We start from the raw sequence: 13,484 nt of genomic DNA on the forward strand, positions 1-13,484 counted from the left end.
CAAACTCCCTCCCTGGCATGACAGACAGCATGATGGCAGGCTTCCAGAACTTTTTGTATGCTACAAGAACATGTTTGTGGGGAGGGAGGGAGAGACCCCTGAGATGCTCCCCATCAGCTTTCAGTGACCGGGAGTAACCCGTCCTCGCTCCCCAGGGACACAGTGACAGTCACAAAAGAAAGATGAGGAAGGAACTTGGCCAAGTTTAAACACATGGCTCTCAAAACTTAAAAATAACCTGGCTGTGGAGCCTAAGAACTCCCTTTGAAACACTTGAGCAGAAAGTCTCCTGCCTTCCAGTGTGACCCTGAGACCCTGTGTCCAGCTGGTTTCCCTGTAAGGGGAAAAATGGAAAACAAAAACTGGAGTGGATATAAATATTCGCTGGCAAGTGCTACCCTGCTGCGGCCACGCCTTGGAAATTTTGGTGACCTGTTTTGTTTCAGGACAAGGTTTCTGTTCACTTTGCCGGCTGAACTCTAAGGACAGTGTCATCCAAAACGTGGTTCTAGGCAGGGCATGGTGGCTCACACCTGGAATCCCAGCACTTTGGGAGGCCAAGGCGGGTGGATCATTTGAGGTTAGGCGTTCAAGACCAGCCTGGCCAACATGGTGAAAACCCGTCTCTACTGAAAATACAAAAATTAGCCGGCCGAGGTGGAGGTGCCTATAATCCTAGGTACTCGGGAAGCCGAGGCACGAGAATTGCTCGAACCTGGGAAGCGGAGTTTGCAGTGAGCTGAGATATTACCACCGCACTCCAGCCTGGGCAACAGAGTGAGACTCTGCCTCAAAATCAAAACAAAACAAAATTTGGTTGTAGCACCTCTGCACACAGCCTGGGGTTGCTACTGACCCTCAGACAAGGCATCTTGCTCACATCCAAGTGAAGTATGGGCTGGCACATCCCTACCTATGCCTGCAGCACTTCGGAGTGTCACACACGCACCCCTGAAGGCATGGTCCACTTGCCCCAACCCACGCCCCTTCAGAGGAACACGAGGCAGCCCATGTGCTCTGAGCCTCTGTGGCTCTGCCCACTGCCCGGCAGGGAGGCACCTGTGCAGGAACGGGCTCCTGGACAGAAGAGGAAGCTGGAGACAGCCCTTGTTGCAAGAGTGGGACCCAACTCTTCCGGTTAGCTTGGGGTGCCTCCACGCTCTGCCTTCTTTGTTGCTCCTGGAATGGCCCTACCTCCACCAGAGTACAAAAAGACCTCAGCCTTGACCTACCCACAGCCACAGCTGCTCCTGAATTTTCTCCTTCGTTAGAAGGGAGAGACTTCCAAGAGCTAAAAGGCAGCACAGCACAGTGGTCAAAGTCTCCAGCTCGGCAGCCAGACTCGGCAAAGCCACTTCATAAAAACACTAGGCAGGCCAGTTGACTTCTGTGTAGCTGTGTAGCTCTGTTTCCCCATCTGTGAAACGAAAGTAGGGTTGCTGGGAGGATTAAACAACATAATACAGGTGAGAAAAGCGTTACGAAGTGCTTAGAAAAGTGCCTGGCTCAGAAAAACTGTTAGACAAATTTTGGCAAAACTATCTCAGAGTCATAACCCCAGCTAAAAATCCCTTATTCCACCTTCACAGCCTAATGGAAGTCCCTCCACTCCTTCAGCAGGCATCCACGGAGCCCACAGTGGGCACTGGGACAGAGATGGGAGACTGGCCAGACACTGCCGCGCCTGAGGCCACTGACCTGTGGCAGATGACCAGGCCTGGGACCCAGCAACGCCCAGGGCGCCACAGAAGACCACAGAGAGGACTGGGTCACGCCAGTACAAACAAGGACAGTGAGTGCCACAAACCAGAGCTCCGAGCTGCCCTGTACTAAGGATGGCAAGCTTAATTGAAATGAGCACCTCAAAAAGCCTGCAGGGTTGGTGATAATACCAGTGGCTTGCCACATGTGCTTGTTTCCTAAAGGACATCTTCAGTCCTTTCTGATCTCACTTTAATTAGATGCACTCTTCCAAGCAAATTGGCCTCTAGCTCAGTAAACGATTCTACATTTGGCCAGAGATCCAAGAACCACCTTGCCTGATACATTCTGCATCACCAGCGGGCTCAGCCACTACCTTGCACTGGACACTTCCTGCAGACAATCTTAACACTGATTATTCTAAGGATGGCAGGCACATGAGCGATTCATGTTTCTTCTTTAATGGCATGGATTTTCCAGAATATCTAAAGTAAAAATGATTACCACTTACAATTGCAAACGTAACCATAACTAAAAGTGAAAATTATTTTTTAATTCTGTAGCAGTCTGGAAAGGGGCTGGGATGCCAGGCCGCTCGGCCTCTGCCTTTCCAGGCTCTCTGCCACTGCCAACAATAATGCTGCCCATCCCTGTTACTTGGTTAGCTGAAATCCAGGCATCTAATTATATCCGACGCCACTGTCACAGGACTTTGGGCTGGGAAGGACCCTGAGAGGTCATCTTGGCTCAGCAGAGCTAGAAGGACTTACCCAATATCACACCCCGAGCTGCTGGGGGGCTCATGCCCAGAAGACCTGGTTTCCTGACTCCCAAATATGTACCTTTCTTATATAGTTTTGTCTCCTATGTGACAGTCACAAATCAACAGATGTAAAGAAACATAACTTTTTTAAACCCCTGGCAAGAATGATTGTGTCAAAATATCAGTTTCATGCTCTGGACTGTTAATGGAAAGAGCAGGAGGGCAGGATGGAAGAAACAAGACATTCTTTCCTGGTCACAAAGGAACAGAGCAGAAACATACCGTCCCAAGGAGAAGGCGTGACAGAACAGGCAGACACCGTGGGAATCTATGTCAAGACGTGTCAGGGCTACATCTCCCAGCAGATCCGCCTGCTTGGAAGGGATTGGTGGCATTGGTGGCACAGCGCTGGCCAAAAAGACATCCGTTGGGAGCCGCAAGGACAAGGACCTCAAGATGGTCAGAGAAAACAAGGCTGGGATGATGGGGCAGAAAGGACAAGGGGAGGCATAGGAGGGGCGGGCCAGAGAGGGGGCCTGCAAGGTCACAGTGAGAGGGGTGTGACTCCATTGCACTGGCTGTCCTTCCCCACGGCACTCAACCCAGTGCTGAGGGCACAGCATGACCTGACGGGAATGCCTCATTGACCTGCTGACTGAGCAAAAAGATGACCCTATCTAAATGAAGTCTGGGAGCTTCCTCACATCCCCCCCTGGAAAACGCTGAAGAGAAGTGCTGTGGAGAGAGATGGCATGCAGGGACAGGCTGAGGCACACGATGTAGTCACATCCCTTCAGAGAACACAAAGGACCAAGATGGTGTCCAGTCCTTGACCACTGACCACACAGGAGCCGCCACTGTTACAGGGTGAGCTTAGCAGCCCAGGAGGGCATGCAGTGGAGCTGGCCCTGGGCACACAGCACCAACTCCTTGCTGTCCCCAGCCCAAGCTTCACCCAGGTGAGCCACACGATCTCCATTCATCCATCCCTAAACATGCCATAATGTGTTTTTACATTTTTCAAGGTTTTAAAAGTTACTTCAAATCCCATGTTTGTATAAAAGCTCATTTTTGCTATTAGAAATCAGGCAGCTGATCCTTGGATGCTGGTGGTGACTGCACAGGGCACAGGAGCTTCCTGGGTGATGGTCATGCTCTGTCTTGATCTGGGTGTTTGTTATACAGATAGGCTCACTTTGTGAACATCTACGATACGTGTGCATTATACATCAATAAAAGGTTAAGAATACATGTCTTCCTGACTTAGGAAGATTGCCTGTTCCATTAAAAAAATGCATGAGCTGGGCACGGCGGCTCATGCCTGTAATCTCAGCACTTTGGGAGGCTGAAGTGGGAGATCACTTGTGGCGGGGAGTTCAAAACCAGCCTAAGCAATATGGTGAGACTCTGCCTCAATTTTTTTTTTTTTTTGAGATGGAGTGTAGTGGAGTGATTCTTAGAAGAATGCACACAGGCTGCCCAATGTTCAAAGGACTGGGCATCCCCAGATCCCAGGGTGGGCATCTGCAGGGAGAGACAGACAGACAGACAGAATTGAAGTCTTGAATGTCAAATATTACCAGCAGAATCAGAAGTTTATTTCCATGTCAATGGAAACCTGGATTCACTAGGTTCAAATTACGGCACATCTCCAAAAGGCATTCTGGTGGCAGTCCCCAGGTCATCACATCTAGTCATGCCAGTCACTCAGAGCCACATGGCTGTTGAGCTTCTGTCACTTTCTTGCTTCTGTCACTTTCTTCCACATAGGTACTTGGTTTGGGTTTAATCAAATGCCTGATATGGGAGGGAGCTGGTTAGCCAGTGCCCCTGGGGAACACAGACAGATCTCTGTCCTGGAATTCTGGAGAGGCTGCTTTATTACAACATTGGCCCATGTTGTTTCCTTTTATATAAAAATGCTCCATTTTTCAGTCTAGGCTAGAATTTAAGCACCATATTTTGAGCATCCATTGCTAACAAAGTCAGATAAAAAGTAATTAAAAAGTCACGAAGATTAGCTGGGTGTGGTGGTGTATGCCTGTAATCCCAGCTACTTGGGAGGCTGAGGCAGGAGAATTGCTTGAATCTGGGAGGCAGAGGTTACGGTGAGCTGAGATTGTGCCACTGCACTCCAACCTGGGCAACAAGAGTGAAACTGTCTCAAAAAAAAAAAAAAAAAAAAAAAAAAAAGTCACGAAGGGCTGGGCGTGATGGCTCACACCTGTAATGCCAGCACTTTGGGAGGCCGAGGCTGGAGGATCACCTGAGGTCAGGAGTTCAAGACCAGCCTGGCCAACATGGCAATGCCCTGTCTCTACTAAAAATACAAAAATGAGCTGGGTGAGGTGGCATGCACCTGTATTCCCAGCTACTCAGGAGGCTGAGGCAGGAGAATAGCTTGAACTCCGGTGGCAGAGGTTGCAGTGAGCCAAGATTACACCACTGCACTCTAGCCTGGGTGACAGAGCGAGACTCCGATTAAAAAAAAAAAAAAAAGTTATGTAGATGAGGAGCAGCTCAGTGTGCAAGAGACTGTCAGATGGAAGGGCATCTATAGTCATATAGATAGGACATGTAGATGTGCAGATAGGACACCTGCAGTCATGCAGATAGGACATGTAGACACATAGACAGGACACCTACATGTTCCTTGCTTGGACTGCTCATTTAACCCTGTGCATTGCCAGGAAAATGAAATCAGGTGAGACAGGCTCCCTGGCCCTGATCAGGGCAGGGCCTTTCCCAGGAGGAATCACACCTGTTTTCAGGCTCCGAGGCTGCGGTTTTCTGGGTGAGGGTACTGCTGAAAGGACATCCGCCAAGGACGGAAAGTAGTCGGGACTACAGGTGTGCACCACATGTCTGACCAAGCACAACGCCAGCCTCTCCTCTGTCCGTGCAGGTGAGGAGTATACCTGTCCATCCACTTCCTGGCTTCAGGAGACCTGGCACCTGCTTATTCTTGCCTTTCCCACCGCTCTGGTCCTAACAAAGTCTGGCAGAGCCTACTCCTCAAGCAAGCAGAAGGTGGCTCTCTCCTGGGTAGCCTTAACAGCGACTGATCACCTAGTCCCACCCACAGGAGGGATGGTAAGCAGAGGGTCCAGGGGACACAAAAGTCCACAGCCCGAAATGTGGGGGAAGAAGGCATGAAAAAGATAAGGAGCCCACAAATGCCCCTATAGCACTTGGGTGGGGAGTGAATCTGGAGGGGCAACAGAAGGCATCCACACACACGTGAGACACCACCTAGTCCCACCATGCAAGTGGTCAAAGCAGAGGGATAATCCGACTGGTGTGGGAGCACTACTACTTGTACCCGTGTGGTCCTGAGCAAGTCACTTAACCTCTCTGGATTCAGTTTCTCAATTGTAAACAGAGAATAACGGGGTCTACATCAAAATTAGGTGTGCAGGTTAAATGCCAACAACGTCCACAAAGCACTGAGTCCCAGTGTCTGGCACACCACAGGCACTTACACACAATAGCTATCGTTAGAACCACAATGCCCCAGTCACACACTCCTACCTGCCTCAGGAGTGGGGGCTATGGTGATGTGGCAAAGGCCCTTTGATGAAGGAGAGGACAGGAGAAGGCACAGTTGCTGGGGTGCAGTAGGAGGGCAGCCCTCCTCTCAGCCTCTGGGGAGAATGCCCCAGCAGCACAGAGCTGCCTCGCCCAAATTCATCATCTTCCTGGGCAGCCCACAGCCCATAGCTGATCCATGAGGGAGTGTGAAGGCTGGGCCATGTCGGGCCAACTAGGATGACCGTAAAAGGCTTTTCCAGCTCCCAGGCTCCCTGTGGGGTCAGGCCCCGGCAGCTCAGCTCTCCTCTGCCCACTCCTGATTCCTTCTCCACCCTCCATGGCAGGGGGGGACCCCAAAAGCACCTTTTAATAAACCCTTGCATAGTAAACTCTGTCTCAGTCAGCTTCTCAGGAAACCCAGCCTACGACAAGTTTATTTGTGGGGTCTTTTGTCTTTGTTTTGAGACAGGGTCTTGCTCTGTCATCCAGGCTGGAGTGCAGTGGCACGATCATAGCTCACTGCAGCCTTGACCTCTTGGGCTCAAGCAATCTTCTCAGCTCAGCCTCCCAAGTAGCTGGGACTACAGGTGTGCACCACCATGCCTGGCTAATTTTTGTGTTTGTGTTTTTTTTGTAGAGATGGGGTATCACTATGTTGCCCAGCTGGTCTTAAATTCCTGGGCTCAAGTGATTCTCCTGCCTCAGTCTCTTATGTCGCTAGGATTGGGTGTGAGCTACCACACCCAGCTTGTGATCTTTTTCCTTAGAAAGGGAGAAGAGGACCAGTGTGAGGAAGATAGGTAGATCCCGTGGAGGTGATGGTGGGACACAACTAACAAAGGCATGATGCCCTCTGCACCCCACTTCTGCAGTGTCAGCAGTGGCGCTAAAACAGAAGCCACATGGCACTGGGTGGTGTGGGCCAGGGGCAACACCTAGGAAGACCAAAACCCAACAACACGGACAGAGAGACAAAGAGGCCACAGAGGGGAACTGGAGGAGGAAGTAGGCCCAGTAGAGTAGGGAAAGAGACACGCCTATTTAGGATCTTGTTTTACTAAATCCACAAAGACCAGCCATGGAAAGTGCCAGAAGAGTTCCCAGTGCCAAGTTAATCAGTAACTGGAAACTGGGCATCTTCAGACTCTGAGGGCTTATAAAGGTGACAAAGGGGATTCACAAGCTCTTCCCACAAAGTCAAATACCCAAAGGGACACCTGCAGTTTGATCCAGGAAGGGGTCCAGGCTAACCCAAACTCTACTTTGCTTTTCTCTTGGCCTGAATGACATCGCCTCTCATGGGGAGTTCTGTCACTCTGACTCTGCCTCCGCACCATTAAACATTCTTCTATTTGGAAGTAGAACCTAACCATTATTTAACAAATGTTGCATGTTGGGTAGACAAAATCTTTCCAGTAATATCAGATGTAGGGGAGGGAAAAGCATCTGTTGCAGGGAGCCTCAGCTGTCCAGCCTCCAGGGCCTGGAGGAGTACACAGTCTGGTCAAGGTCCCTGCAGAGGGCCAGGCAAATACTGCCAATGCTCAGACCAAAAGACTTCCTCCTCTGCCTCAAGGTAGGTCGCGAAAGAGCAGATGGAAGCTCTGCCACCAAAGCGGGTGTGGGGCAAACCCTCTCCCACACAGCTGGCAGCTCAGCCCTGGCATGAGCTCTGCAGGGACCAACCAAGCCACACCTAAAAGACACAAACCACCCAGCCCCACAGTCCCACTTCTGGGAGCTGATCTTGCAGCTACGCCTGCCCCTTGTAGTTGGGTACATTCCAAAGGCCCATCAGACAGGGCTGCTTAGGTGACCTGGGCACATGGCACAGCAGCCATGTATACCCAACTCAACACACACTGATGTAGAGCCACTGCCGAGACGCTGTGTGGTGGGACAGCATGCCACTGCTGGGGCTGGCAGAAACACACACATGCTCCTTACACCCAAGACGCTCGACTAGACAGGCCGGGAAAAGAGGCTCGGTTTTCACTGTGCGTGCTTGCTTATTTGTGAAGTTTATACGAAAAATGAACAAAATATATGATTCCATTTCTACATGAAATTCCAGAACAGGTAACGCCATAGAGATAGCACATTGGTTGTTGCCAGAAGCCGGGGGGTGGGGGGAAAACAGGGAGCAATTGCTTTTTGGGTATGGGGTTTCCTTCTGGGTTGATGAAAACATTTTGGAACCAGACAAGAGGTGTTCGTTGTACAACATTGTGAATGTATTAATATTAAACACCACTGAATTGTTCACTTCAAAAATGGTTAATTTTACGTTATGTAAATTTCATCTTGATAAAAAATTTTAAAAAATAAAAATAAAATAAAATAGGTTTCCACATCTCTGCTTGAGAGACAGTTTGGCAATGCTGGTTAGACGCATGGGCCCTGAGGCTGAACTGAACTATCAGGCTCAAGTCCCAGCAGCACCCAATATGACCTGTGCCACCGCCAATAAGTCATTTCATCTCCCTGAGCTTCCGTTTCCTCATCAGTAAAATAGGCGTAATGGGAGAACCTGCTTCTGAGAATGCTGTGACCAGTCAATTCAATAGTCAGCATCAAGTGTTTAGTACAGTGCCCAGCACAGACCAGGCCTACAGGGCCTCTGTCCTTGCTCTCTGCCCCACCAAGAACACCCTTTCCCTGGGCAAACACATGGTCCAGTCTCCTGCCTTCTTCATGCCTTTGCACAAATGCATCTTCTCGGTGGGACATTCCCTGATCACCCAATTTAGAACTGGAACTCTCTCTGCCACCCCCAGCCCCAGGGTTCCATCCCCCTCCTCTACCTTGTTTCTCTCCCTAGTGCTTGCTTATTTACTTCATTCATTCCTTGCCTCCTTCTACTGCACTGTCTGCTCCAAGGAGGCAGTGGTTCCCGTATCCTCAAGACCTGCAACAGAGTATGGCCTCAGGATAGGTGCTCAATAATTTTAATATATGCTGAATGGATGAGTGGCGTTAGCTAATACCACTGCTCTGATTCATGGGGTAAACTTGCATCTCAGGATAAATAAAACTGCTGTTTGTGTTGTCCAATGAGCTTGAAATTTACAACTAAATAAAAGTTTAAATTAAAAGACTCACAGTATTTCCAGCTATTACTCCCAAAGGTGGGAATGTGCTAAGGAGGAAGAGTTCAGTGAGATGGTGCCATGTGCTTTAAAAAATAAGCCAGTAGGCCAGGCACAGTGGCTCACACCTGTAATCCCAGCACTTTGGGAGGCTGAGGCAGGAGGATCACTTGAGACCAGGAGCTCAAGACCAGATTGGGCAACATAGGGAGAAACACCCACACGCATACCTCCACGCCTCCCTCCTCCCCCGCTTTCGCCTGAGTAGTCCTAGCGACTCAGGAGGCTGAGGTAGGAAGATGCCTAGACCCAGGAGGTCTAGGCTGCACTGCTGTCCAGCCTGGGCACCAAGGCAAGCCCCTGTCTCAGAAAAAAAATATTTAAAAAAGTAAGCTGTAAACAGTCACCCTGAACTCAGCCTGCTGAGTATGGGGTGAGAACTGGCTCCCATGAGAAGCAAAACACAATGCTACCATAAGTTGCATATGTCCAGCAGCCCAGTGCCTTGGACCCTGGTCCCTCAAAGGACCTTGGGACACGTTTGTTTACGGAGAATAAGCGTAGACTGACAGTAGTAAGCCAGCTGTCTTCCTCTCCCAGAGCCTTCCCTTCCCCTGCCCTCCATTCAGCAGAGCTGCCACCCCAGCAGGACTCAGGCTACGGGGAACTCGTGAGCTCAATTATCCAAAGTTAAAAAATGAAAAAGAAAAACCCCTCTGATTCTCTACAAATGGGCTGTCTTTCTAGTTAGCTTTCCTATGAGACAACTAATCACTACTCAACAGGATACAGCTACCACCAATCCCCGTGTAAAGAAAAAAAAGTTGAAGCTAGCAGTCTCCAAGAGTTTGTGGTTTTAAAAAAGAGAATAAAACAGAACATGCAAGTTTGAGTAAAACCAGGAAGACACATTTTCCATACCATTTCGTGCCACGGCCGTGGTACAACCTGGCTGTCGGCTGGTACCCGGGTGTGGGCTGGGTTAGGAGGCACATAGTCCAGCAGGGTTCAAATCTCACTGCACATCTCACCGTTCACATCTCACCACACATCTCACAGCACATCAGCATCACAGGTTGCTGGGTCCCATCCCACGGCTTCTTTTTTTTTTTTTTTTTTTTTTTTTTGAGAAGGAGTTTCGCTCTTGTTACCCAGGCTGGAGTGCAATGGCGCGATCTCGGCTCACCGCAACCTCCGCCTCCTGGATTCAGGCAATTCTCCTGCCTCAGCCTCCTGAGTAGCTGGGATTACAGGCACACGCCACCATGCCCAGCTGATTTTTTGTATTTTTAGTAGAGACGGGGTTTCACCATGTTGACCAGGATGGTCTCGATCTCTTGACCTCGTGATCCACCCGCCTCGGCCTCCCAAAGTGCTGGGATTACAGGCTTGAGCCACCGCGCCCGGCCAACGGCTTCTGATTCAGTAGGTCTGTGGTGGGACCCAAGAATTTCCATTTCTAATCAGTTTCCAGGCGAAAGGATGCTGCTGATCCAGGGACTGCACGTAAGAATCACTGCTCTACAACAGTCTTTCATGGTAGTGTTTGACCCACCTCAACTGCACACGAGTATACACACACACACACACACACACACACAAAAAAACAAAAAAACACACAAACAAAAAAAAAGACCAATGGTCCTGCAAACAGCAAGATCAACCAGATCTGCCCAACCAAGTACAGACTGAATGCTCAGGGGTACTTGCCCCTGAAAAAGCTGCCCCCATTCAGGTCACTGCAAGAAGCTTTAAAGTCACACCCAAGACCCCTGAAATTCAAAGTCACAGCATTTCTCTTTTCTGAGAGCAGTCACGAGCAATCCCACCCTGCTGCACCCTTCACACATGGGTAACCCCCAGATGCAAGGTCCGCTTTCTGCGCCAGGATGCTTTCAAGTTTCTGAATCAGAAAAAGAAGCTGAAAGAGGAAGCCAAACACAAAAAAATTAAAAAAAATAGGCCACTCAAGGAGGGGTAGCTACAGTCTGCAGCATCCCGGGTGGGGAGCATGTTCCCCAATCTCAAGAACCCCATCACCTCACCATGGGCAACTCCACGAGCCTCTCACTCACCAAAGTAATCGGCCTTCGGGTGAGCATCCATCTCTCGCTCCAGACGTTGGGTGAGGGCTTCTAATTTCAACTCAGCGGCCGAGGGTCTCAGCTCAGGACCTGGGACGAGGGGCTGGCAGGGCAGCCTTACCCTAGGGGAGCTGGGGCTCTCCAGGAGCACAGGTCCCAGGCTACTATCAGAGGACCAGCCCAGGGGACCCTCTTTACAAGATAACTCAGGCAGGGTGGACATCACTGGATGGACAAGGCTGGTGGAGCTGAGCTTGGGACCCGTGCCAAGGTCTGTGCAGCCAGGCTTCAGCCCCAGCCCAGGGACTGCACCCGATTGTGAACTGTCCAGGCCAGCAGGTGAGGATGATGGGGCAGAACTCGAAAGGTAAGATTTGGGCCCATCGTGGAACCAGGCTTGGGGGTCCACATTGGGTTTGGACGTCACACTTGAAACCTCACCCCCTGGCCGCGTGTTTGTTCTTGGAAGACCTCCTTGCCTGGGGCAGCTCAGGGCCAGGGGTGCTGACACAGAAGGGGTCCTGGGCTGAGCAGGCCCCAGGGCTGGAACTCCATTCTCCAAGTTTGGGGAAGGCAAGCCAGGGCTCACTCGCTGGGAGGAGGCAGTGGACCAAAGGCCTGCTGGCTTCTCGCTGCTGCGGCCACTAATGCCAGTATCCTGACCACCGAGGCTACCCTCAGAAGACCTGCTGGAGCTCAGGGAGAGCTGTCGCTGGTTTAGGGGATGGTCCCCGCAAGGTTTGGGCAATGGTGGGTCACTCCCTGGGGGGCTAGGCCACCCACTCCCTACACCCAGGCCGACGCTAGGGGACACTCCTGGTTTGTCACCCCACTTAGGGCTGGCCAAGCAGAGATTGTCATAATAGTCTCCATGAGTGAGGCAGGAAGGATCCTCGCAGGGGCCTGGCTGGTGGAAAGCAGGCATCTCAGAACTGGCCGGGCTCTCCTTGAAACCACAGTCCTGGCTGCCATGCCTTGTGCCATGCAGGTATGGCCTGGCTCTCTGCTCCTGCGGTGGGCACGGGGGCTGCCCAGCAGCGAGGGTGGTGGCTGCCCCAGGTGCCCCTGTCGAGGCAGCAAGAGGGGGTTTGGCAGCACCATCCACAGAAAGCTTGCTGCCCACACCAGCTTCCCGATGGGCTTGTGGGCCCAGGCGGCCCCCTCCATTGACAGGGCCTCTGCTCCCCCGGGGCAGGGTCTCCTCCTGCAGGAGCTGCTGCTGCTGCTGGAGGTGGATTTTGGCCATCTTGGTGGCGAACACCCTGCGAGTTTCCTCAAACTCGGGGTTGTTGCCTGCACCCTTGTCCACTCGGAAGAGCCCATCCTTGGAGGCCTCATACATGTTCAGGTCCTCGATGAATTTACTGGCCTCCAGGCCCAGGTCGTCATACTTATCCATGCTGCAGACAGGTGTCCCGCCTAGCCCAGGTGCCGGATGTGTGGGTGTTGAGGGCAGCGGGGAGATGTTGGCGAAGAGTGGGGGCTCAAGGCCGGCCCAGAAGAGGTAAAGACTTCCACCTGCCCAGCGTGAGGGGCATGACCCCACGACTTAAGAGTCCAGCGGAACTTGAGGCCACCACGCCAGCTGGACCAAGTTTGCTTCTCACTCCCTTTCGCCTGAAGACGTCCTTGTGGGGGAGCTGGGGGCGCTTCGCTGTCCCGGGCCTGCTCAGTGGAGTTCTTTTCTCCTCTTCAAATCATAAAAGGAAAAAGAAAACAGCAAAAAAGTAAAATCACATCCTCCTTAGGCAACCAAACATGAAAACCCACAGCAAGGCAGCAGCCGACTGGGCCGGGTGAAGCTGATTCGGCCGGGAGGGCAGAGGCCGCGGGTCCGGCCCGGAGCAAAGGCGCAGCGGCGGAGGCGCAGGTACGTCCCGGGCGCTGGGTCCTCCGCGGATTCCCCGGAGCTGCGATCCCGGCCGGCGCCAGGCGGGAGCGCGGTCCGGGGCACGCGGGCGGCCGAGCCGCGGCAGGAAGTTCACAGCAGCTGGGGCGAGCGACCCATTGTCCGATGGCGGCGGCGGCTCGGCGCGCGCGGGCCGGAGGGCGGCGGGACGCGGAAGTGAGTGCGCCAGGCACAGTCCCTGCGGCTCGCTAGCCGGCTCTGCACGTCCCGAGCCCGCGCGAGGGCGGAGGGGGCGGCCGAGGGGCGGGGACGGCGTGCGGGCGGGCGCCACGGGGCACGCCTGCCCCCGGCAGCGTGGCTGGGCTTCCCGTCCCCGGGCCTGGCTGGAGAACCCCGAGGGGTGCCCCGCACGTCCGTCCCGCGCTCTAGCACTGGGACTGCACGGGAGTTCGCCGCCGCCGCTGCCG

The 13,484-nt window shown here is 52.4% G+C and overlaps 1 protein-coding gene across 1 annotated transcript in view; it reads right to left on the reverse strand.

The window, feature by feature from the left end:
- LIMD1 (LIM domains containing 1) overlaps positions 1-13,272 on the reverse strand; it is an 80,721-nt gene extending 67,449 nt beyond the window's left edge. The window contains exon 1 of the mRNA XM_032298037.1: positions 11,160-13,272. Within this exon, the coding sequence (XP_032153928.1) occupies positions 11,160-12,567 (1,408 nt within the window). The 5' untranslated portion in view covers positions 12,568-13,272. The remainder of the gene's footprint in view (positions 1-11,159) is intronic.
- Between the last annotated feature and the right edge of the window lie 212 nt (positions 13,273-13,484).

Source organism: Sapajus apella, unplaced genomic scaffold, assembly GCF_009761245.1.
Source record: "Sapajus apella isolate SASKATOON/1434 unplaced genomic scaffold, GSC_monkey_1.0 scaffold38, whole genome shotgun sequence".
NCBI classification, from domain to species: domain Eukaryota; kingdom Metazoa; phylum Chordata; class Mammalia; order Primates; family Cebidae; genus Sapajus; species Sapajus apella.